General features: G+C 35.4%; 2 protein-coding genes and 1 long non-coding RNA gene across 5 annotated transcripts; all 3 read right to left on the bottom strand.

Moving 5' to 3' along the window:
• Positions 1 to 3,050: 3,050 nt before the first annotated feature.
• Positions 3,051 to 3,905, bottom strand: LOC121222605 (uncharacterized). 2 transcript variants are annotated; one of them, XR_005919955.1, is made up of 2 exons: positions 3,583 to 3,905; positions 3,051 to 3,293 (listed from the first exon to the last, which is right to left on the bottom strand). It is a non-coding gene; the product is annotated as an uncharacterized lncRNA (long non-coding RNA). The 2 variants fall into 2 exon arrangements; XR_005919956.1 differs by having other exon boundaries at positions 3,051 to 3,288.
• Positions 3,906 to 8,888: 4,983 nt separating this feature from the next.
• On the bottom strand, positions 8,889 to 10,957 carry LOC121203367 (F-box protein CPR1). 2 transcript variants are annotated; one of them, XM_041103704.1, is made up of 3 exons: positions 10,820 to 10,954; positions 10,146 to 10,320; positions 8,889 to 9,606 (listed from the first exon to the last, which is right to left on the bottom strand). In XM_041103704.1, exons 2-3 carry the CDS (start codon positions 10,305 to 10,307, stop codon positions 9,025 to 9,027), a joined length of 744 nt encoding a protein of 247 aa, XP_040959638.1. In that variant the 5' UTR covers positions 10,308 to 10,320; positions 10,820 to 10,954; the 3' UTR covers positions 8,889 to 9,024. The 2 variants fall into 2 exon arrangements, with proteins under 2 accessions (XP_040959638.1, XP_040959637.1); XM_041103703.1 differs by having other exon boundaries at positions 8,889 to 10,320; positions 10,820 to 10,957.
• A 12,100-nt stretch (positions 10,958 to 23,057) lies between these two features.
• Positions 23,058 to 25,189, bottom strand: LOC121222604 (F-box protein CPR1). Its single transcript, XM_041103696.1, has 2 exons — positions 25,059 to 25,189; positions 23,058 to 24,536 (listed from the first exon to the last, which is right to left on the bottom strand). The coding sequence occupies exon 2, from the start codon at positions 24,453 to 24,455 to the stop codon at positions 23,241 to 23,243; it is 1,215 nt and encodes a 404-aa protein (XP_040959630.1). The 5' UTR covers positions 24,456 to 24,536; positions 25,059 to 25,189; the 3' UTR covers positions 23,058 to 23,240.
• Between the last annotated feature and the right edge of the window lie 1,659 nt (positions 25,190 to 26,848).

Here is a 26,848-nt window from a genome sequence, read left to right as displayed (position 1 = left end):
ACACTTTTTTAAAATATTAATTGTAAAATTTATGGCCCCATACACACTGCATGGGCTGTTCTTATTTAGCTCAATTAATGGATGCATCCATCTTGGAGCAAAGCTCAAACTGGGTTCCGAAAGAAGGAAAAAATAATGCTTAACCATGTGCCAATTAACAAATTTTTTTAATTTAATCTTCTTTTTTGTGGATTATTTTTACTCCAAAATACATTAAAACAATTCATTAAAATACATTAACATTATCTAAAGAGGAATGGGAGGGAGAAATAAGCCAAAATATTGCAAGAGCAGACAGAATATAGAAGATCAATGGTTGAAGATAAGCCATTGTTTCAGTGGTAGCTTCTGCACAATGTTGAACCTCCATTATAAACATCCATCTGTGACACTCATATACTTGTATGGATATAATTTTTTTTTTAAATATTCATATCAATTATTAATTATTTTTTATATCCTATAATTACTTCCTAATTCAATCTTAATATTCAAAGCAATGGGTATGAGGAGAAGCTTCGAGTTGAAATTAATACAAAAAAAGTAAAAGCATATACAGAAAAAAAATTCTATTTATGAAAAATTTAACATGTGGGTTATTGTGTTTGTTGTGACTCAATAGCTTTCAAAAAGCCAAACAAAATTAAATTCTTGGTGGGAAAAAAGGGGGAAAATAGAAAATTGGAAGAATAAAACCCCAAACTTTTAAAAGTAAATACTTTTTTGGGAGGGAAAAGATTTGATTTTTTTTTTGTTCAATTGCTAGAATCTGGTTAGTGAGTTTCCCTTTTCTCTGTTTCCAAACTTTCAATTATTTATCTATTTATGTAAGAAGGTTGCAGTTTATAAGAAGTTAATCCCAAAGCTTTGATGGACAAAAGAAAACATGTGTGAAACTATCAAAGATTCCATTGACAGTAAACAAAAATGGATTTGCTTTCACGTATCAACTTACCTAGCTACCATAATATTAATGCAAATTCCTTTCTCAAAACAATGCTTTGAGTCTCAAAATTATAATGTAGAATTGGTTAGCTGGTATCTTCATGCATTGGCAGGTTTATCCATGTGAAGAAGGATTACGATAAAATATTCTTATTTGCAGGGCTAACCACTACCAAATTTACTGGCAAAAATAAAGTAGATTAGTTTTTCAAGAAAATCAGTCAATTTTAATTTTAATGCAAATCATTGGACACCATCAATAAAAATTAATAATTATTTAAAGAGATATTGTCATATTTATGAAAAGGGTTTTCAGATCTATCAAATAATATTAAAAAAATGCACAAAACAAAGTTAATTTTGTCAAAATAAGTCTAAAAATTCAAAACCAAAAATTAATATGAAAAAATCGAGAACCGAACTATGATGGACAGTTTAAAAACTCTAAAACCCCCGACTCTATTTATTTATAGAGAGAAGAAGACGCACCTACGTATTACTAAAATATTTGAATTCAACATTATAATCATGTCACAAAAAATAAAATTATAATGGACTTGATTTTAACAAAAAAATTTAACGATGTTAACACTCCTTTAAATTTATGTCAGAATTTTAATTAGAATAAAATATTTAAACTAACTAATGACATTATAAACGTTGAAGCACCAAACTATATAAAAAAGATCAAATATAAAGTTTAAATCTCAAATTTTAACATAGTATAGAGACTAAAATTGAAATTTATCTATTAATGTATAAAGGTTGCACTTTACAAGCACTTAAGTGTTTGATGAAAAGGATATAAACTAATTATATAATATAAACTACCATGCCACAATAATTATATAATATACAAATTCATTATACCCATGCAGACTTCATCTATGCATACAACGTAATCTTAAAACTTAAAGTTGAATATAATTATTGTAACTTAACGTGGATCGAATGCAAAACTTAGGGTGGGTTTGGATGGGCGATTGGGTGCGGTGCGGTGCGTTTAGCCTACATTTTGTCTGACGCTACAGTGTTGCTACAGTATTTAATCTCACCGCCACCGTTGTTTTTACATTAACCGCAGGTAAACGCACCGCCCATCCAAACTCACCCTAAGTATATCTTTATATTTATTAGTGTTCATCTATTGCTTTCAATAAACCACATGTACATATTGATTATGACATTCTAAAATAAACACAACATTTTAACATAAACTCTTATAATACATTCTTTCAACTCTAACATATCATATCATATCATTACATTAATTACACATAAAATATTCTTTTACACATAATCTGCCAAAATATTATTTGTTGTTATCATCATACCGTAAAATGAACCGGACTACAAATTCAATGCATTTAGGGAATATTATTTGAGAAATGTCTTAGTTATGCTGAATATTGCATTCAAGAAATGGAAACTCAAGTGAAGTAGATGTGGGTTATGGTGTTTATTGTGAGTATAAGCATTGCAGGGTTCTATGGAACTCAATAGCTTTCAAAAAAGTCGAACAAAATTAAATTGTTAGTGGGGACTGAAACTCAATCGATAAAAAAAGAAAAGAAGAGAAAATTGAAAATTGAAAATTGGAAGAATAAACAATTAATGTAAATAGAAATCTGATTGGTGAGTTTTCATTTTTGTTTTATGAAATTTCTCTTTTCTTTGTTTCCAATCTTTCAATTGTTTATCTATTTATGTATGAAGGTTGCAGTTTATAAGATCTCAAATGTTTGATAAAAAGAATTTAAATTAATCCCAAAGCTTTAATGTGCAAAAGAAAACATGCCAAAATTGTCAAAGATTCCATTGACAATAAACAAAAATGGATTTGCTTTCACATATCAACTTACCTACCATAATATTAATGCAAATTCCTTTATCAAAACAATGCTTTGAGTCTCCAAATTATAATGTAAAATTGGTTAGCTGGTGTTTTCAAGCATCAAAATATATCTATTTTTGTTGTGATTCACACCAGCTGACAGAAAGATCAGCTTAGCAAGATTCCTTGCTTTGTTGAGTAAATTGAAATTATTGAAGGTGTTCAAGGTCAAATATTAACCTAAATGTTACAATATTTAACGCAAAAGGAATACCATAAGTGATTGTTGCATATCATACCATAGATAAAAAGGAATAAAACGGTGGGACAACCAACAAAGTCAAGACTTGATTCATTTATCAAATCCTTGCTATCTCAGCTCAGCCATCAAAATGTAACGTAGTAGTTTATACTTGTGAGTTTGGTTTCTCAAGAATTGAATTTATTATCAAAATTCAACATTTCCAATAATTATCAAAATACCGGTGAGCTCCAGTTTCCGAGCGTTGCTGCGCTATAATAGAGAAAAAGCTTAGCAATCCAGACTGTCTCTGTGCTATTTTGCAAACTCGTATGCTGGAGTGAGAAATGAAATCCAAGTGTAGCTAGTTTTCTCAAATCATATTTGATCTTTAAGATATCATCCCTATTATTTAGGGATGGCAAAACTCAAACCATCATTCAGAATAGAGAGGATTTTCTTTTGAAAGTGAATGCAGATTGAATTTTATAGTAGTTAAAGCAATTAACACACAAGCTTGTAACACAAGGTAACTTGAAAAAAGTACCATAATTTCACTCACTCGAACGAAATGGGATCATGGCAACATGGATTTGTGGCTGATTCGATGCTCGTGCTGTGTTGTGGTGTTCATCGGATCTTCATCTGTTTAAGAATCTTAACCATCAGGTGAGACCTGTTTTGGATTAAGTTATAAAAATTATGCCACTTACAGCAATTATTTTAATTAGTTAATGACAACCTTAAACATCAAATCCTCTTCGACTTGCAATTTTTTTCCGCAGAAAACAATATCAACATCTAAGCAATCTTATAGATATCTAACCAACAAAAACCAAATATAAACTGAACAATTCTCCAAATACAGAAACCAGGAAATAGTTAACATCTTGTTGGAGCAAGAGGCAGCAGCAGCAAGCTTCAGCAAGATGCTTGTCTAGCAAGTCTCGTGACTTGTAGGAGAAACAAAGCAGAAAACTCAAATGGATTTTTAAGTAAAACTAAAAATGGAGAGCATATGGATGAAAACTTGTTGAATTCATTCCTTAAACTTCAAAATGGCACACAGCCAATACATAAACAAGTTTACAATCTTGACAAAATAGTAGGTTGACCTAAACTTCACCTACTACCACTAATACACATAGTAACTTGTGCTAATTAGCTTGAACAAATAAACAAAGCTGATTTATCAGCTCAATCAACATCAAAATTACATCAAGCATAAACCTAACATGGTTATAAAGCAACTAAGTTACATTACTTTAACTTAAAATTACAAAATGAAACATAAACAGCTTGCTGACTAGATGAACCAGCAACTTCTGCATGTTGAGCCTTCGATGGTCTTGGTTGCTGCATGCTGACCATTACTTCAATACTCCTCCTTGGTTAGCATGTTGCGAACTCCCATATTAGCTCTCAGATGTTGAAACTTGGAAACACTTAGTGCTTTTGTTAAAATATCAGCAATTTGCTCTTCAGAACTGCAATGTATCAGCTTAACAACATGAGCTTGTTCCATTTCTCGAACTGCATGAAGTTTGATGTTGAAGTGCTTGGTCCTTCCATGAAAAACAGGATTCTTAGCAATAGCAACTGCTGATTGGTTGTCACACATTATCTCAGTTGCTTCCTTTTGCTCATGATTTATATCTTTCAAAATTTTTCTAAGCCATATGGCTTGATTGACTGCTGCAGCAGCAGCTACATATTCTGCTTCTGCAGTCGACTGAGCCACTACTTCCTGCTTCTTTGAGCTCCAGCAAATCATAGCAGAGCCTATGTTGAAAGCATAACCTGTAGTGCTCTTCATGTCATCCAAGGAACCAGCCCAATCACTGTCACAATATCCAACTAGCTTCAAGTTCTCAGCCTTGGTAAACTGCATTCCATAGGACAAAGTTCCTTTGATGTATCTTAGAACCCTTTTTGCAGCTCTAAAATGACTTTCATTTGAACAATGCATAAACCTCGAGAGTAGACTCACAGCATACATTATGTCAGGTCTAGTAGCAGTCAAATACAACAAACATCCAACTAGACTTCGATATGTTGTTTCACAAACCTTTTCATGCTTGTCTTGGCTCGAGAGTTTTTCTCCAACAGCAACTGGTGTGCTGGTTGCTTTGCAATTCTCCATTGAGAATTTATTGAGAACCTTCATAGCAAAGGTCTTTTGACTTAGCCAAATCCCATTCTTAGCTTGAGTTACTTCCATGCCTAAGAAGTAAGACATCAATCCCAAGTCTGACATTTCAAAGTGCTGTTGCATTTTGACTTTAAAACTGCTTAGCATCTCATGATCTCCTCCTGTCACCAGTAGGTCATCGACATATATTGAGACAATGAGCTGAGTTTCAGCACTAGTTGATTTAACATACAGAGTTGGCTCGCTAAGACTTCTTTCAAACCCTTGACTGGTCAGATAGCCATCTATTCTGCTATACCAGGCCCTTGGAGCCTGTTTCAAGCCATACAAGGCTTTGTTGAGCTTGTACACCATTTCTTCCTTGCCAGACACCTTGAAACCTTGAGGTTGCTCCACATAAATCTCCTCTTCAAGGAATCCATTCAGAAATGCTGATTTTACATCAAGTTGGTGTATCAGCCACTGTTTTTGTGCTGCTAAGGCAACTAGCAGTCTGATAGTGTCTAGCCTGGCCACTGGTGCAAAGGTTTCCAGGTAATCTGACCCATACCTTTGACTGAAACCTTTCACAACCAATCTAGCCTTTAACTTGTTTAGGCTACCATCAGCATTGTTCTTTACTCGATAAACCCATTTGACACCAATAATCTTCCTGTTTGTTGGTTTATCAACCAGACTCCAGGTCTGATTCTTTTCAATCATTCTGATTTCTTCAATCATTGCTTGCTTCCAGTCCTCCTGGTTTTCTGCTTCTTCAAAGCAACTTGGTTCAACAGTAGCCACTTGTGCTCTTTCATAAACATCAGCCAGTGATCGAGTGCCTCTGATTGGAACATCATCTACATCCATTTCAGGTGTGTTTTCATCATTTTCAACTTGGTCCACTGCCAGATCTTCAGCCACTACCTCTGGTTCAGCCTTCTCCCAATTCCAGTGTCCTTTTTCATTGAAAACAACATCCCTGCTAACCAATGTCTTGTTTGTAGCAGGTTCTAGAATTCTGTAGCCCTTCTTAACCAAGCTGTAGCCGATCAAGATCCCTGCTTGAGCTCTTTTATCTAGCTTGCTTCTCTTCTCAGCTGGAACTTGAGTATAGCACAGACAACCAAAGGTTCTGAGATGAGCCAGTGATGGCTTAAACCCAAACCAGGCTTCAAATGGAGTCTTTTCAGCCAGAGCCTTGGTTGGGAGCCTGTTTTGGAGATAGACTGCTGTGTTAACAGCTTCAGCCCACAGAGTTTTGGGCAAATTCTTCTCAAACAGAAGACATCTTGCCATGTTCATCAAGCTTCTGTTTTTCCTTTCACTGACCCCATTCTGTTGGGGTGTATACACATTAGTCAACTGGTGTTTGATACCTGCTTCTTCACAGTAGGCTTGGAACTGAGCTGAGGTGTACTCAGTTCCATTATCTGACCTCATTGCTCTAAGTTTGCAACCAGACTCAGTTTCAACAGCAGCTTTATACTTCAGGAACACAGATGGAACTTCTGATTTCTGTTTTAGAAAATAAATCCAGCAGTATCTTGTTAAGTCATCAATAAATAGAATAAAGTACCTGCTTCCTTTGAGAGACTCAGTCTTCATTGGTCCACACACATCTGTATGCACAAGCTGGAGCTTCTCTGATGCCCTCTATGTTGTGCTTGTTGGAAATGGCAATCTTGCCAATTTTCCTTGCTGACATATCTCACAAAGCTCATCATTCTTCACTGAATCGATGAAATTTTCTGCCAGACCTTCATTGACCATGCGGGCTATGGATTTGTAGTTTGCATGTCCAAGCCTCTGGTGCCAGAGTCTCGAGTCATCAGTGGAGGCTATGCAGGCTGAATGTGAGTCATTTGGCCAGTCTACTTCAAAACATTTATCAGTCATGGTGACTGTTATAAGGTTTGATCCACTTGGATCAAAAATTTGACATTCTTTCTCCTTGAAAACAACTGAGTAACCTTTCTCAAGTAGTTGAGTTATACTGAGAAGGTTCCTATCGATTTCAGGTACCAAAAGTACATTTGAAATGATTTTGCCACCTGTAGAAGTATGAATCAGCACATCTCCTCTTCCTTCAGCATTGATTAACTGACCATTTCCAATTTTTACTTTGGTTTTGCAGGTTCTGTCCAGGGTTTTGAAGATAGTTGCATCTGGTGACATGTGGTTTGTGCACCCACTGTCTAGAAGCCAGCCCTTTGAACCCTTTTTCTGATTTGCTGCACATGACACAGCAAAAACATGTTCTTCTTGATCACTGCTTTCTTCAGCTACTCGAGCTTCTACTTTTTGTTGCTGAAATTGATTCTGTCTTGGTTTGCTTCTATTCTTGCAAACTTTTTCAACATGGCCCTTTTTCTTGCAGTGTTGGCATACTGCATCTGGTCTAAACCAGCATCTATCTTCTGGATGACCAGCTCTTTTACAATGTCTGCAGAGTTGGTCACTGCTCCTAGCAGCATCAGGCTTAGGCCTGTTTTTCCAGAACTTTTTGCCTTTATGAGTTTTGATGCTCGAGGCTTCTTTGGCTTGAAAAGCCCCTTCCTGGTGCTCCTCTTGTCTGCTGGCTCTTCTTTGCTCTTGTGCATACAAGGCATTGATTAGCTCAGTTAAGGAGATAGTTGTCAAGTCCCTTGAGTCTTCGAGGGATGAAATTTTAGCTTCATACCTCTCTGGTAGAGTGGACATGACTTTCTCAACCATTCTAGCTTCACTGAATTGCTCTCCTAGGAGCCTTATGCTGTTTACAACAGCCATAATCCGGTCTGAGTACTGCTTAACTGTTTCTTCCTCTTTCATTTTGAGATTTTCGAAATCTCTTCTCAAGTTGAGCAGCTGTTGTTGCCTTGTTTTCTCAGTCCCCTGAAATTCTTCTTTCAGCTTGTCCCAAGCCTCCTTTGGTGTTTCACAGGCCATGATCCTCATAAAGATCACATCTGTCACACAATTCTGTATGCATGACATGGCCTTGTGCCTTTTTGTTCTTTCATCAGTGTGTTGCCTTATTTGAGCAACTGTTGGATTAGCTCGAAGAGGTGCTGGCTCAGCATCTGAGTTGACAACTTCCCATAGGTCGAATGCCTGCAGGTAAGTCCTCATCTTAACTGCCCAAATGTTGAAACCCTCTCCATTGAAGACAGGTGGTGAAGCTGGTGAAAAACCTGATGATGCCATCGTTTTGATGTTGAGCTACAACAGGTCCTCTAAGAATACGGCTCTAGATACCAATTGTTGGAGCAAGAGGCAGCAGCAGCAAGCTTCAGCAAGATGCTTGTCTAGCAAGTCTCGTGACTTGTAGGAGAAACAAAGCAGAAAACTCAAATGGATTTTTAAGTAAAACTAAAAATGGAGAGCATATGGATGAAAACTTGTTGAATTCATTCCTTAAACTTCAAAATGGCACACAGCAAATACATAAACAAGTTTACAATCTTGACAAAACAGTAGGTTGACCTAAACTTCACCTACTACCACTAATACACATAGTAACTTGTGCTAATTAGCTTGAACAAATAAACAAAGCTGATTTATCAGCTCAATCAACATCAAAATTACATCAAGCATAAACCTAACATAGTTATAAAGCAACTAAGTTACATTACTTTAACTTAAAATTACAAAATGAAACATAAACAGCTTGCTGACTAGATGAACCAGCAACTTCTGCATGTTGAGCCTTCGATGGTCTTGGTTGCTGCATGCTGACCATTACTTCAATACATCTCAAACATATAACCCAAACAATAACAGCAATATTAAGAAGCTCACAACAAAAAATTCCTATTACATCTTACACATATATGTTCTAGCTCCGCATCCCTCTTCATATTCAGTATCCATTTCATGCCTTCTTCATATTTAGTTTTCAGTTGATGCATCTCTCGCTGGTTGACGTATTACATGTTTCTCAATATTCTCTTGTATTCCATTGATACGAACCAGGCTCTCTAAATAAGCATGAAGGGAGATGGTGAACCGAAAATGATCTAGATAAGTATTAATCTGAAGCTCCTTAAGCTCTTGGGTGGAGGCGTCAAATAGGAGTACTTCATCATTTGTGTCTCTAAGAAACAAGTCACCATTTTTTCCAAATCCCAATGGGCGTACAACTCCAGAAATGGATTTAATATTGAATTGTTTAGTCCACACTCCTTCACTTGTAACCCATAAATCAAAAGACGTGTCAATTCCTTCCGTTGGGTAAACAATAGCACCAAGTGATCCATTAAACACCAATAGATTAACAAAGTATTCTGGGAAAGACCCAACGAATTCTGGGATAGGTAAAATTGAGAACTTCTCATTCCCCATGTCAAATGAAAGAATTAGTCCTCTAAAATCAAGATATGCCCCTGTCTCTGTTTTCCAATAGCAAATTCCGTCTACATAATTATTTCCCAAAGTTGTTCCAGTTGGTTTATAATCAGGACATGGAATTTCCTGCCAGGAATTACTTCTAAGAGAATACAACTCAACTTGGTACATAAAATGAGGATGTGGATATTGTTCTTCACTATTAACAAAAGTAAGAGTAACAAATCGTATGACTTTGTAGTCATCAGTTTTAGAGTCAAACCCAAAAGCAGCGTGGTCAAAATCAACGTCATCTAAAGTAAGGTAGGTTTCTTCGAATGGGGAAAAATATGGAGGGCGTTGGATTGAAGATGGTGGAAGGATTTTAAACTCTCTGGTTGATGGGTTCCAAATGGCAGCCTTATCCTTTAAAGGATCAAGTAAACACAATAATCCATGACAAGCACCATAAACATAGGGGAGATCATTCCTAAAAAAGGGCAAGTGAATGTTTTGTTTTACTATATAATTTTGATCTTTTTCATTTGAAAGTTGAGAGAAATAACGTTGGAAGGTGTTACCATCACAGCGACTAAGCAGTAGATTAAGGTTGTTGTTTTCAAGGTTGTTGTGATAATTATTGGAAATGAAATGAGGAGTTTGAAAAGAAGAACACCAATACTTACAAACACAGTTGAAGCGAGTAAGGGATTTAACTGGAAGCTTTGACAGAATTTCCATAACCAAAGCTTCTGGCAATTCAAACCTTGGCCTCTGCATCTTGCTATTTTGATTTTCTTTGTAATTGGGTAAGAGGAATGAATAAAATGGGAGTTGGTAGGTGTCATCTATGGTCCAAACCTTAACCAGGAAGCAAAGAAGCATAAAAGGTAAGCATTTGATAGGTTATAATAATTATATGGAATTTAGGAAAATTTACTTATTTGCATTTGTATCCATGTGAGGAAGGATTAAGATCAAATATAATATAATACGTACTTTTTAAATTTAATCCCCAATTTTTAAAAGAATAAATTTAAAGGATATCATATTTATTTACTTTTTGTATATTTGAAATTTAATACTTAATTTTTATTTTAAAGAATTCAATCTCTCTATTTTTTAAAAGCCTGAAACAGTTTTGTAGTTTTTTTTTTCACACGGCAATCAAAAAAAATTTAAAGGTAGTTTTTTTTTCTCGTTTCTGCTCTTTTCTTTTTTTCGTCTGTTCTATTTTACTTGTGTTTTTTTTTTGAGTTTTTTCTTTTCTTCTTTCGACATACATATATCTACATTTTTTTTAAAAAAAGAACAGTTTATATATATACATACACAAAAAAATAAAAATAAAAAAACTCACCTTTGAACTTTCTGGCCTCGGCTACGTCGGCCGGTGCGGCGGAGACAAGGCGGCCCTTTGGCCGGAATCTGGATTTCATCCAGAGAAAAGAGACCCCCTTTTCCCTTTTTTTTGGTTTCTTTACAGACTGCCGGGAATGATTTCTTTTCCTCAAAAGTTGTCTTTTATAGCCCCCCACACCCCAGCAAAACGATGTCGTTTTGGTTGGCGTACTTGAGCTCGAAACGACGTCGTTTTGGCCTTAGAATCCGCTTGTGACCCGACCCGTAAAGAGGATCCGCGTGTCACCATTTAGGGGGATATTCTCACAATTGGTGCCTCCACTTTTGTCTCGCTTTCAATGTAGTTTTTTCATATATTTGTAATTTTCGCTACAGAATTTTTCGTCTGTTTTAATTTGGTCCCCAGACCATGCACACGCGCCTCAATGGAACGATGCCGTTTGGTCAGCGAGGGAATATTTCCGTTTTTGCTCCTCTTCCTTTCACGCGTGTTGTGATTTAGTCCTTTTGTGCTTTTTATTGTTAATTTCGACCCTAAAACCTTGTTTATTTTCAATTTAATCCTTAATATGCTATTTTAGTTATTTTTCCTGTTAAATTAATTATGTTAACATTATTAAAATTATTATATTGCATCATTATTATTTATTATTAATATTATTATCCTTATCTCGTTTGTACCTTTTTATTCTAAAATTTTGTTATATATATATACATATCCGCATGTACTTTTCTAATATATATATATGTATATTTTTAAGGTTATTATAAATATACTTTTATATTTCATTTTTCATACATACACATACTTATATCTATATCCACGTATTTTAATTTATATACATATAGATATACATGTACATACTTATATATATTTTCCATATTTCATAATTTTAAATACATGCACACATTTTATAATATATGTATATACGAATTTTTTTTATTGTCATAAATACATACACATGTACACATACTTTTATATGTTCTTCTATATTCCATAATTCTTATATACATCCATATACATATGTACATTTTAATCTACATACATATATGTATATATATACATACGACATATATTTCTATTTCATAATTTTAAAATAAATATATATATCCATATATTCTTCTTATTTTTATATACACATGCATATATTTTATATTTCCTTTATTGTTTCGTTGTTTCGCGTAATGTCAACCTTTTTATACCTATTTTATTTTAAAAGCATTTTAATTCGACTCTTTTATTTACTATTTATCTTACATTAATTAATTCGTCTCTGTATTTATCTTTCATTTACTTGCACTCGTGCTATTTTTGTATTTAAAGGATATCACATTTATGTACTTTTTGTATATTTGAAATATAATTCTTAAATTTTATTTTTAAGAATTCAATCTCTCTATTTTTTAAAAGCCACAAACAGTGATGTAGTTTTTTTTTGCACACAAAAACAAAAAATTTTAAAGGTAGTTTTTTTTTCTCCTTTCTACTCTTTTCTTTTTTTTCATCTGTTCTATTTTATTTTTTTCAAAAAAAGGGACAAAATAAAAAATAAAGAAGAAAATTCAAACTTTACCGCTTCTTTTTTGCATTTGCGCCGCCGTGGGAGGCCGAGGTTCGTTGTTTCCAATGAAAAACGACGTTTTTTCTAAGGCTCGAGGAGTCGAAAAGTCAAAAAATGGCTTTCTTACAATTTTTCGATGGCCGGAGAGGGGAGCTTTGCAGAGAGAGGGGAGAGAGGCTTCTGCATTTTTTTTTAAAAGAAAGAGGAGAAATGAAATTTTTGAAAAAATGTTGGTTTTTATAAATGATTGAAACGGCGCCGTTTTGGGTCTTAATCCCAGTGGTCAAAACGATGTCGTTTTACCGTAGCCCTTTTTCCTTTTTTATTAATGGGAAATTCTTGCATTTAGCCCTTTTGCATTCTCTATCTTTTTAATACAGTTTATTTTTATTTTCAATTTTTACTCTATGATTTTTCTTTTATTTCAATTCGGTCCCGCGCAAAGCGATGAGTTTTGGAGGGCGAGGATATTTTCTATTTCGATCCCTCCATTTCATTCGAGTAGTGCTATTCGGTCCATTACCTCATTTAGTCTTAATATTTGGGCAAAATACCAAAAAAAGCCCTATTTTTTTAAAATTTATCGAAATGGGCCCGGTATTTTATTATTTACCGGAATGGGCTATTTTCCCCAAAATCGCATCCATGTCAGCGCGATGTCAGGGGATGTGTCAGCAAATCGCATCCACGTCAGCGCGATTACTTACGTGGCAACAAATCACGTCCACGTAAGCGCGATTTGCTGATGTGGAAGCAATAATTCATGAACAGTTTATGTTTTTTAGCTTTGAAAACTTTGAAAGGCCATAACTTTTGGCTCGGTTGTCCGATTGTGACGATTTTTTTTATTTCGAATAACTTTTCGAGATCTACGCGCTGACAAACAGCCGAAGGTGGTTTGCCACAGTTTTCATCGAAAAAGATCCTTTTTTGCCTCTAAATTTTGATTTTTTCGGTTTAAATTTGAATTTTGAAACATTCAAATCATTATTTTTCTTATTATTTGAAGTAAACATCGGATTTTTTTTACAGAATTGTTGTATTATTTTTTTTACTTGACACGTGTATGGATAGGTCCGATAAATCATTAGAACGTAAGTAATATAATTAAGACAATAACAGCATTTTTATAACATGTTAATTAATTAGTTTAGCTTAGTTGGTTAAGATGCTTGCTCTTTTCCCTTAGTACCTTGGTTCAAATCTTGTTGGTAATAATTTTGAATCTTTTTTGTACTTGTTGCATTTATTTTTTTAATCAATTAACTCTTCAATATTACATTAATATATATTATTAGTACAATAGTATAGACGGATTAACAATTTGAGCTACAATATTATGAATATTAACTACAATACATAATTTGAGCTACATATTATAGTAATACATTAATATGTATTATTAGGGGCAAAATACCAAAAAAAGGGGGGCAAATTACACATAAAAGCCCTATTTTTTTAAAATTTACCGAAATAGGCCCGGTATTTTATTATTTACCGGAATGGGTCATTTTCCCCGAAATCGCGTCCACGTCAGCGCGATGTCAGGGGACGTGTCAGCAAATCGCGTGGACATCAGCGCGTTTTGCTGATGTGTCAGAAAATCGCGTCCTCGTAGGCGCGATTTGTGTCCACGTAAGCAAAGCGCGCTGACGTGGACGCGATTTGCTGACACGTCCCCTGACATTGCGCTGACGTGGACGCGATTTTGGGGAAAATGGCCCATTCCGGTAAATAATAAAATACCGGGCCCATTTCGGTAAATTTTAAAAAAATAGGGCTTTTTTTGGTATTTTGCCCAAATATTAAGACTAAATAATGACATTATAAATGTTGAAGCACCAAATTATAAAAGAAGTATAAACGTTGAAATTGGGTCTTTGGATAGAGAAACAAGATATATAAATTGTGGATCAGTTTCATATATAGGGTTGCTTGAGAAAGAGCATACATAGAAGCAAGGTGTAGTTGACGACTTAATGATATGGTAACTCCAAATCCATGTCCATTGTAATCGGTGGAATTCATCTTTGTTTAGCTACATTTTAGCTATTTGTTTGGGTATAAATTGTTGAGAAATGTCTTCGTTTGGGGTTCAAGTTGAATGGAAACTCAAGTGAAGTACATGTGGGTTATTGTGTTTATTGTGACTCAATAGCTTTCAAAAAGCCAAACAAAATTAAATTCTTTGTGGGGATTGAAACTCAATCAATAAAAAAGGGGGAAAATAGAAAATTGCAAGAATAAAAACCCAAACTTTTAAAAGTAAGTACTTTTTTGAGAGGGAAAAGATTTGATTTTTTTGTTCAATTGCTAGAATCTGGTTAGTGAGTTTCCATTTTCGTTTTATGAAACTTTCAATTATTTATCTATTTATGTATGAAGGTTGTAGTTTATAAGAAGTTAATCCCAAAGCTTTGATGGACAAAAGAAAACATGTGCAAAACTGTCAAAGATTCCATTGACAGTAAACAAAAATGGATTTGCTTTCACGTATCAACTTGTTGAACTTTGGCCTGCATTGCAACAAAAGACCAGCAGCAGCAAATTGAGCAATGTCAAGCTGCTATACTGTTCTGAAGTAAAGAAATGGAGCTGGTCCGATTGAAGCAACTTATTTTGGATGATTTGTGCCTATGTAACTTTGTCCAAATCTTTTGTATTTTGATGTAATAGCTGGTATGACAGCTTTCTTTTGTATGCAAGTTGTAATATTTTTAGTATAATTTTAATGGGAGCAGTTAACTAGTAGGTAACTGTACAAACCTTTTGTAACTCACATATATTCAAAATTTGAATGAAAATACATGACTTTCAGTTACATTTTTACAGAGTTTTTTTCACTTTCAAGTTTTTTTTCTTTGCTTCATTCGGTCTCTCATTTTGTTTTGCTGAAAGTTCCAACACAACTTACCCACCATAATATTAATGCAAATTCCTTTATCAAAACAATGCTTTGAGTCTCCAAATTATAATGTAGAATTGGTTAGCTGGTATTTTCAAGCATCAAAATATATCTATTTTTGTTATGATTCACACCAGCTGACAGAAAGATTAGCTTAGCAAGATTCCTTGCTTTGTTGAGTAAATTGAAATTATATTAACCTAAATGTTACAATATATATTTAATGCAAAAGGAATACTATAAGTGATTGTTGCATATCATACCATAGATAAAAAGGAATAAAACAGTGGGACAACCAACAAAGTCAAGACTTGATTCATTTATCAAATCCTTGCTATCTCAGCTCAGCCATCAAGATGTAATGTAGTAGTTTATACTTGTGAGTTTGGTTTCTCAAGAATTGAATTTATTATCAACATTCAACATTTCCAATCATTCACCGTGCTTGTTTGTTTTTCTTTTTACATATATAGATATTACATGCATGGATGGTTGGGCTGAGACTGCTTTGCAAGCAGCTGGTTTATGATCACCTTAATAAGCTTGACACACATATTTCACAAAATTTTCAAAGTTTTGCAACCATGGAATAAATATTGAAGTTACTTGTCACAAAATGCTACTTCACAATCACACCAAGAGAGAGAAATAAACAAACTCACTAGGCTGATTATTCGCCACCACCCATGGCACATATTCTTGAGGTGGCTTCAGATGTGCAGTCTCGTTAGCATATTGCAAGCAGAAGCTGCATTTTATTAATTTGGAAATTCAATGTTAATTAAATACTAGGACATGCAGCTAACCTTATATCCAAATCCAGTAGCGTAGCATTAATTTGTTGATTATCTCCTCATTCAATCTCAGCTGTTCACTGCAATTTTTCTATTTAAATAATCGAAACAACATAGCATAGTTCATTACATGAAGATTAGACTAATCAGCCAAAATGGAAGTAAAACAACAAGATCCCGCACTCTAACCTACATACATACATGTTTATATGGTGAAATAAAAAGAAGGCGAAGTGGAGGGGCAGTTGCAGAAAGTAATAAATGAGTGAGGTGAGAAGGGATGGGAAGGGAAGGTCATGATGACTAATCATAAATAGGTTCAGATGGGGCTTTGCTCCTTTCTCTCCGTGTCTCAGCTCAATCAAATGCCTGCGAAACCATTACAACCAAATTCAGCCAAATACATAAAAGGCAAATTGATCAAACCTTACCAATGTAGCAAAGAGGCATAAAAGCCAAACATTTAATGCATGAAAGCTACTTCAATTTTGCTAATCATTTTTATTAAATTGTTATTCATAAAATTTTTTATTGCTTGCCAGATACATAGCACAATTCTATGACATTGGTCGGCTCTTAAATTGGCAGTAAATAAGTTGGAACAATTTTGAGGTGTTCCAAGGAGTTGGAATAATCTCGGCCTTCCATAAAAATATACCTCTCCCGAAGTAGTAGAACACTATTTCTTCTGTGTTACAGAAAATGGCGTTATGGAGTTGGGAGTTGAAGCGCCAAATTATGAAAGAAACTAAAGGTCAGGGATCAAAACTAAAAATTAACTAAAATTGAAAATTGACTATTTTTATATAATTAAAGAGGGTCTCCAACTGAAAGCTAACCATTATTGTTAAGCATTGGGGTGATAGTTAACCACCATAGTTTTTTGTCACTTTCAATAAACCATGTGACAAATTTTCAAAGTCATCATCTCTAGAGAGCAATTATACAACACCTTAAAAAGGAAGACTTGAAATTGGGTCTTTAGAAGGAGAAACAAGATATATAAAACAACAAGCTTAAATTGGGGATCAGTTTCATATATAAGGTTGCTTGTGAAAGAGTATAAACAAGGTGTAATTGATGACTTCATAATCTGGTAACTCCAAATCACTGTAATCGGTGGAATTCATCTTTGTTTATATTGAAGTAATGGTCAGCATGCAGCAACCAAGACCATCGAAGGCTCAACATGCAGAAGTTGCTGGTTCATCTAGTCAGCAAGCTGTTTATGTTTCATTTTGTAATTTTAAGTTAAAGTAATGTAACTTAGTTGCTTTATAACTATGTTAGGTTTATGCTTGATGTAATTTTGATGTTGATTGAGCTGATAAATCAGCTTTGTTTATTTGTTCAAGCTAATTAGCACAAGTTACTATGTGTATTAGTGGTAGTAGGTGAAGTTTAGGTCAACCTACTGTTTTGTCAAGATTATAAACTTGTTTATGTATTGGCTGTGTGCCATTTTGAAGTTTAAGGAATGAATTCAACAAGTTTTCATCCATATGCTCTCCACTTTTAGTTTTACTTAAAAATCCATTTGAGTTTTCTGCTTTGTTTCTCCTACAAGTCACGAGACTTGCTAGACAAGCATCTTGCTGAAGCTTGCTGCTGCTGCCTCTTGCTCCAACAATTGGTATCTAGAGCCGTATTCTTAGAGGACCTGTTGTAGCTCAACATCAAAACGATGGCATCATCAGGTTTTTCACCAGCTTCACCACCTGTCTTCAATGGAGAGGGTTTCAACATTTGGGCAGTTAAGATGAGGACTTACCTGCAGGCATTCGACCTATGGGAAGTTGTCAACTCAGATGCTGAGCCAGCACCTCTTCGAGCTAATCCAACAGTTGCTCAAATAAGGCAACACACTGATGAAAGAACAAAAAGGCACAAGGCCATGTCATGCATACAGAATTGTGTGATAGATGTGATCTTTATGAGGATCATGGCCTGTGAAACACCAAAGGAGGCTTGGGACAAGCTGAAAGAAGAATTTCAGGGGACTGAGAAAACAAGGCAACAACAGCTGCTCAACTTGAGAAGAGATTTCGAAAATCTCAAAATGAAAGAGGAAGAAACAGTTAAGCAGTACTCAGACCGGATTATGGCTGTTGTAAACAGCATAAGGCTCCTAGGAGAGCAATTCAGTGAAGCTAGAATGGTTGAGAAAGTCATGTCCACTCTACCAGAGAGGTATGAAGCTAAAATTTCATCCCTCGAAGACTCAAGGGACTTGACAACTATCTCCTTAACTGAGCTAATCAATGCCTTGTATGCACAAGAGCAAAGAAGAGCCAGCAGACAAGAGGAGCACCAGGAAGGGGCTTTTCAAGCCAAAGAAGCCTCGAGCATCAAAACTCATAAAGGCAAAAAGTTCTGGAAAAACAGGCCTAAGCCTGATGCTGCTAGGAGCAGTGACCAACTCTGCAGACATTGTAAAAGAGCTGGTCATCCAGAAGATAGATGCTGGTTTAGACCAGATGCAGTATGCCAACACTGCAAGAAAAAGGGCCATGTTGAAAAAGTTTGCAAGAATAGAAGCAAACCAAGACAGAATCAATTTCAGCAACAAAAAGTAGAAGCTCGAGTAGCTGAAGAAAGCAGTGATCAAGAAGAACATGTTTTTGCTGTGTCATGTGCAGCAAATCAGAAAAAGGGTTCAAAGGGCTGGCTTCTAGACAGTGGGTGCACAAACCACATGTCACCAGATGCAACTATCTTCAAAACCCTGGACAGAACCTGCAAAACCAAAGTAAAAATTGGAAATGGTCAGTTAATCAATGCTGAAGGAAGAGGAGATGTGCTGATTCATACTTCTACAGGTGGCAAAATCATTTCAAATGTACTTTTGGTACCTGAAATCAATAGGAACCTTCTCAGTATAACTCAACTACTTGAGAAAGGTTACTCAGTTGTTTTCAAGGAGAAAGAATGTCAAATTTTTGATCCAAGTGGATCAAACCTTATAACAGTCACCATGACTGATAAATGTTTTGAAGTAGACTGGCCAAATGACTCACATTCAGCCTGCATAGCCTCCACTGATGACTCGAGACTCTGGCACCAGAGGCTTGGACATGCAAACTACAAATCCATAGCCCGCATGGTCAATGAAGGTCTGGCAGAAAATTTCATCGATTCAGTGAAGAATGATGAGCTTTGTGAGATATGTCAGCAAGGAAAATTGGCAAGATTGCCATTTCCAACAAGCACAACATGGAGGGCATCAGAGAAGCTCCAGCTTGTGCATACAGATGTGTGTGGACCAATGAAGACTGAGTCTCTCAAAGGAAGCAGGTACTTTATTCTATTTATTGATGACTTAACAAGATACTGCTGGATTTATTTTCTAAAACAGAAATCAGAAGTTCCATCTGTGTTCCTGAAGTATAAAGCTGCTGTTGAAACTGAGTCTGGTTGCAAACTTAGAGCAATGAGGTCAGATAATGGAACTGAGTACACCTCAGCTCAGTTCCAAGCCTACTGTGAAGAAGCAGGTATCAAACACCAGTTGACTAATGTGTATACACCCCAACAGAATGGGGTCAGTGAAAGGAAAAACAGAAGCTTGATGAACATGGCAAGATGTCTTCTGTTTGAGAAGAATTTGCCCAAAACTCTGTGGGCTGAAGCTGTTAACACAGCAGTCTATCTCCAAAACAGGCTCCCAACCAAGGCTCTGGCTGAAAAGACTCCATTTGAAGCCTGGTTTGGGTTTAAGCCATCACTGGCTCATCTCAGAACCTTTGGTTGTCTGTGCTATACTCAAGTTCCAGCTGAGAAGAGAAGCAAGCTAGATAAAAGAGCTCAAGCAGGGATCTTGATCGGCTACAGCTTGGTTAAGAAGGGCTACAGAATTCTAGAACCTGCTACAAACAAGACATTGGTTAGCAGGGATGTTGTTTTCAATGAAAAAGGACACTGGAATTGGGAGAAGGCTGAACCAGAGGTAGTGGCTGAAGATCTGGCAGTGGACCAAGTTGAAAATGATGAAAACACACCTGAAATGGATGTAGATGATGTTCCAATCAGAGGCACTCGATCACTGGCTGATGTTTATGAAAGAGCACAAGTGGCTACTGTTGAACCAAGTTGCTTTGAAGAAGCAGAAAACCAGGAGGACTGGAAGCAAGCAATGATTGAAGAAATCAGAATGATTGAAAAGAATCAGACCTGGAGTCTGGTTGATAAACCAACAAACAGGAAGATTATTGGTGTCAAATGGGTTTATCGAGTAAAGAACAATGCTGATGGTAGCCTAAACAAGTTAAAGGCTAGATTGGTTGTGAAAGGTTTCAGTCAAAGGTATGGGTCAGATTACCTGGAAACCTTTGCACCAGTGGCCAGGCTAGACACTATCAGACTGCTAGTTGCCTTAGCAGCACAAAAACAGTGGCTGATACACCAACTTGATGTAAAATCAGCATTTCTGAATGGATTCCTTGAAGAGGAGATTTATGTGGAGCAACCTCAAGGTTTCAAGGTGTCTGGCAAGGAAGAAATGGTGTACAAGCTCAACAAAGCCTTGTATGGCTTGAAACAGGCTCCAAAGGCCTGGTATAGCAGAATAGATGGCTATCTGACCAGTCAAGGGTTTGAAAGAAGTCTTAGCGAGCCAACTCTGTATGTTAAATCAACTAGTGCTGAAACTCAGCTCATTGTCTCAATATATGTCGATGACCTACTGGTGACAGGAGGAGATCATGAGATGCTAAGCAGTTTTAAAGTCAAAATGCAACAGCACTTTGAAATGTCAGACTTGGGATTGATGTCTTACTTCTTAGGCATGGAAGTAACTCAAGCTAAGAATGGGATTTGGCTAAGTCAAAAGACCTTTGCTATGAAGGTTCTCAATAAATTCTCAATGGAGAATTGCAAAGCAACCAGCACACCAGTTGCTGTTGGAGAAAAACTCTCGAGCCAAGACAAGCATGAAAAGGTTTGTGAAACAACATATCGAAGTCTAGTTGGATGTTTGTTGTATTTGACTGCTACTAGACCTGACATAATGTATGCTGTGAGTCTACTCTCGAGGTTTATGCATTGTTCAAATGAAAGTCATTTTAGAGCTGCAAAAAGGGTTCTAAGATACATCAAAGGAACTTTGTCCTATGGAATGCAGTTTACCAAGGCTGAGAACTTGAAGCTAGTTGGATATTGTGACAGTGATTGGGCTGGTTCCTTGGATGACATGAAGAGCACTACAGGTTATGCTTTCAACATAGGCTCTGCTATGATTTGCTGGAGCTCAAAGAAGCAGGAAGTAGTGGCTCAGTCGACTGCAGAAGCAGAATATGTAGCTGCTGCTGCAGCAGTCAATCAAGCCATATGGCTTAGAAAAATTTTGAAAGATATAAATCATGAGCAAAAGGAAGCAACTGAGATAATGTGTGACAACCAATCAGCAGTTGCTATTGCTAAGAATCCTGTTTTTCATGGAAGGACCAAGCACTTCAACATCAAACTTCATGCAGTTCGAGAAATGGAACAAGCTCATGTTGTTAAGCTGATACATTGCAGTTCTGAAGAGCAAATTGCTGATATTTTAACAAAAGCACTAAGTGTTTCCAAGTTTCAACATCTGAGAGCTAATATGGGAGTTCGCAACATGCTAACCAAGGAGGAGTATTGAAGTAATGGTCAGCATGCAGCAACCAAGACCATCGAAGGCTCAACATGCAGAAGTTGCTGGTTCATCTAGTCAGCAAGCTGTTTATGTTTCATTTTGTAATTTTAAGTTAAAGTAATGTAACTTAGTTGCTTTATAACTATGTTAGGTTTATGCTTGATGTAATTTTGATGTTGATTGAGCTGATAAATCAGCTTTGTTTATTTGTTCAAGCTAATTAGCACAAGTTACTATGTGTATTAGTGGTAGTAGGTGAAGTTTAGGTCAACCTACTGTTTTGTCAAGATTGTAAACTTGTTTATGTATTGGCTGTGTGCCATTTTGAAGTTTAAGGAATGAATTCAACAAGTTTTCATCCATATGCTCTCCACTTTTAGTTTTACTTAAAAATCCATTTGAGTTTTCTGCTTTGTTTCTCCTACAAGTCACGAGACTTGCTAGACAAGCATCTTGCTGAAGCTTGCTGCTGCTGCCTCTTGCTCCAACAGTTTAGCTACTTTTCAGCTATTTTGGGTATAAAATTTTTGAGAAATGTCTTCGTTTGGGTTCAAATTGTAGATAAGTATAATTGATTATTGCATTCAAGAAATGGAAACTCAAGTGAAATACATGTGGGTTATAGTATTTATTGTGAGTATAAGCATTGCAGGATTCCATGGAGTGGATGTAACTCATGATTATTATGGTCCTGTGGGAAGCATGACGTAGAGAAGGAAGCTCAGAAGCTGTCTCCATGTACATACGCAACCAAATACCGAAGAGCTCCAGTTTCCAAGCGTTGCTGCGCTATAATAGAGAAAAAGCTTAGCAATCCAGACTGTCTCTGTGCTATTTTGCAAACTCGTATGCTGGAGTGAGAAATGAAATCCAAGTGTAGCTAGTTTTCTCAAATCATATTTGATCTTTAAGATATCATCCCTATTATTTAGGGATGGCAAAACTCAAACCATCATTCAGAATAGAGAGGATTTTCTTTTGAAAGTGAATGCAGATTGAATTTTATAGTAGTTAAAGCAATTAACACACAAGCTTGTAACACAAGGTAACTTGAAAAAAGTACCATAATTTCACTCACTCGAACGAAATGGCATCATGGCAACATGGATTTGTGGCTGATTCGATGCTCATGTTGTGATGTTCATCGGATCTTCATCTATTTAAGAATCTTAACCATCAGGTGAGACCTGTTTTGGATTAAGTTATAAAAATTATGCCACTTACAGCAATTATTTTAATTAGTTAATGACAACCTTAAACATCAAATCCTCTTCGACTTGCAATTTTTTCCGCAGAAAACAATATCAACATCTAAGCAATCTTATAGATATCTAACCAACAAAAACCAAATATAAACTGAACAATTCTCCAAATACAGAAACCAGGAAATAGTTAACATCTCAAACATATAACCCAAACAATAACAGCAATATTAAGAAGCTCACAACAAAAAATTCCTATTACATCTTACACATATATGTTCTAGCTCCGCATCCCTCTTCATATTCAGTATCCATTTCATGCCTTCTTCATATTTAGTATTCATTTGATGCATCTCTCGCTGGTTGACGTATTACATGTTTCTCAATATTCTCTTGTATTCCATTGATACGAACCAGGCTCTCTAAATAAGCGTGAAGGGAGATGGTGAACCGAAAATGATCTAGATAAGTATTAATCTGAAGCTCCTTAAGCTCTTGGGTGGAGGCGTCAAATAGGAGTACTTCATCATTTGTGTCTCTAAGAAACAAGTCACCATTTTTTCCAAATCCCAGTGGGCGTACAACTCCAGAAATGGATTTAATATTGAATTGTTTAGTCCACACTCCTTCACTTGTAACCCATAAATCAAAAGACGTGTCAATTCCTTCCGTTGGGTAAACAATAGCACCAAGTGATCCATTAAACACCAATAGATTAACATAGTATTCTGGGAAAGACCCAACGAATTCTGGGATAGGTAAAATTGAGAACTTCTCATTCCCCATGTCAAATGAAAGAATTAGTCCTCTAAAATCAAGATATGCCCCTGTCTCTGTTTTCCAATAGCAAATTCCGTCTACATAATTATTTCCCAAAGTTGTTTCAGTTGGTTTATAATCAGGACATGGAATTTCCTTCCAGGAATTACTTCTAAGAGAATACAACTCAACTTGGTCCATAAAATGAGGATGTGGATATTGTTCTTCACTATTAACAAAAGTAAGAGTAACAAATCGTATGACTTTGTAGTCATCAGTTTTAGAATCAAACCCAAAAGAAGCGTGGTCAAAAGAAACGTCATCTAAAGTAAGGTAGGTTTCTTCGAATGGTGAAAAATATGGAGGGCGTTGGATTGAAGATGGTGGAAGGATTTTAAACTCTCTGGTTGATGGGTTCCAAATGGCAGCCTTATCCTTTGAAGGATCAAGTAAACACAACAATCCATGACAAGCACCATAAACAGAGGGGCGATCATTCTTAAAAAAGGGCAAGTGAATGTTTTGTTTTACTATATAATTTTGATATTTTTCATTTGAAAGTTGAGAGAAATAACGTTGGAAGGTGTTACCATCACAGCGACTAAGCAGTAGATTAAGGTTGTTGTTTTCAAGGTTGTTGTGATAATTATTGGAAATGAAATGAGGAGTTTGAAAAGAAGAACACCAATACTTACAAACACAGTTGAAGCGAGTAAGGGATTTAACTGGAAGCTTTGACGGAATTTCCATAACCAAAGCTTCTGGCAATTCAAACCTTGGCCTCTGCATCTTGCTATTTTGATTTTCTTTGTAATTGGGTAAGAGGAATGAATAAAATGGGAGTTGGTAGGTGTCATCTATGGTCCAAACCTTAACCAGGAAGCAAAGAAGCATAAAAGGTAAGCATTTGATAGGTTATAATAATTATATGGAATTTAGGAAAATTTACTTATTTGCATTTGTATCCATGTGAGGAAGGATTAAGATCAAATATAATATAATAGATACTTTTTGAATTTAATCCCCAATTTTTAAAAGATTAAATTTAAAGGATATCACATTTATGTACTTTTTGAAATTTAATACTTAATTTTTATTTTTAAGAATTCAATCTCTCTATTTTTTAAAAGCTACAAACAGTGATGTAGCTTTTTTTTTAACACAGGAATCAAAAAACAAAAAATTTTAAAGGTAGTTTTTTTTTCTCGTTTCTGCTCTTTTCTTTTTTCCGTCTGTTCTATTTTACTTGCGTTTTTTTATTTACTTGCGTTTTTTTTTTTTGAGTTTTTTCTTTTCTTCTTTGGACATACATATATCTACATTTTTTTTTCTTTTTAAAAAAAGAATAGTTTATATATATACATACACAAATATGCGGAAAAAAAAACTCACCTTTGAACTTTCCGGCACGCATACGGCGGCCGGTGTGGCGGCGGCGCGGCGGATACAAGGCGGCCCTTTGGCCGGAATCTGGACTTCATCCAGAGAAAAGAGACCCCCTTTTCCCTTTTTTTTTGTTTCTTTACAAACTACAGGGAATGATTTCTTTTCTTAAAAAATTAGCTTTTATACCGCCAAGTAATGGCGTCCTTAAGCTCGAAACGACGTCGTTTTGTCCTTCGGATCCGCGTGTTGACCCGACCCGCAAAGAGGATCCACGTGTCTTCATTTAGGGGGATATTTTCACAATTGGTGCCTCCACTTTTGTGTTGTTTTGAATGCAGTTTTTTCATATATTTGTAATTTTGGCTACATAATTTTTCTTCTGTTTTAATTTGGTCCCCAAACCATGCACACGCGCCTCACTAGAACGATGCCGTTTGTCAGCGAGGGAGTATTTCCCCTTTTGCTCCTCTTCCTTTCACGCGTGTTGTGATTTAGTTTTTTTGTGCTTTTCATTTTTAATTTTGGCCCTAAAACCTCGTTTGTTTTCAATTTAACCCTCAATCTGCTGTTTTAGTTATTTTTCCTGTTAAATTAATTATTTTAACATTATTAAAATTATTATATTGCATCATTATTATTTATTATTAATATTATGATCCTAAGATTTTGCCCAGGCCCAGCCCGAGAAAAAAATCATAAGCCCGGGCCTGATCTGGCCCGGCCCATTTTTATTTTAAAAATTTTAAAAAATTAAAAAAAGTATTTTAAAAATATTTTTTAAATATTTTAAAATTAAAAAAATATTTTAAAAATATTTTAAAATTAAAAAAAAAATAAAAAAAAAGTATTTTAAAAGTATTTTAAAATTTTTAAAAAATTAAAAAGTATGTAAAAAATATTTTAAAATTAAAAAAATAAATATATTTATTAAATCGGGCCGGGCCGGGCCCGGGCCGAAAAAGTGGTGCCCGAGGCCCGGCCCGGCCCGTTTTCTAAACGGGCCTCGTTTTTTTGCCCAAGCCCATATTTCGGGCCTATATTTTTACCCAAACCCTCCCATATTTCGGGCGGGCCGTCGAGCCGCCCGGCCCATGAGCACCTCTAATGCATATATTTTATATTTCCTTTATTGTTTCGTTGTTTCGCGTAATGTCGTCCTTTTTATGCCTATTTTATTTTAAAAGCATTTTAATTCGACTCTTTTATTTACTATTTATCTTACATTAATTAATTCATCTCTGTATTTATCTTTCATTTACTTGCATTCGTGCTATTTATGCTTGTATCATCGTATTATTATTTTGTTATGCATACCAACAATGTAATTTATTTTCGCATTTTTTATTACGACATCGTGTTTCATTTTTTACTCGATATATTAAAATTTGTTTTAAATAAATAGCATTTCGTATTTTGGTATTCGGAAAAATCGTACCCTATCTTACGGGGTTTCAGTTTTCTCGATAAATCCAAATACACGAATCATTTCAAACAAAGTTTTTAAATGTTCTTGGGAATTAACAAAAGATCGTGTTCTAACTCACGGGACATGATCTCTTTTCTAAACCCGAGATAATCGAACTCTTCTCAAATAAGCAAATTTTTGGCATTTATTTTCGTGTCAAAAATTTAAGACATTGTGTCCTAACTTACAAGATGCGATTCTCTTTCTCGATTAACGTGAAATATGCTCTTTTTTCTTTTTTAAATATTTTCAATATTTTGACAAAGGTTTGTATTTTAAATTCTTCAAAATTTTCAATCTTCGATATTAAGACACTAATTAATCAACTAGG

The sequence above is a fragment of the Gossypium hirsutum genome, chromosome D10, assembly GCF_007990345.1.
Source record: "Gossypium hirsutum isolate 1008001.06 chromosome D10, Gossypium_hirsutum_v2.1, whole genome shotgun sequence".
Classification (NCBI taxonomy): domain Eukaryota; kingdom Viridiplantae; phylum Streptophyta; class Magnoliopsida; order Malvales; family Malvaceae; genus Gossypium; species Gossypium hirsutum.
This window is presented reverse-complemented; position numbering and strand designations above follow the sequence as displayed.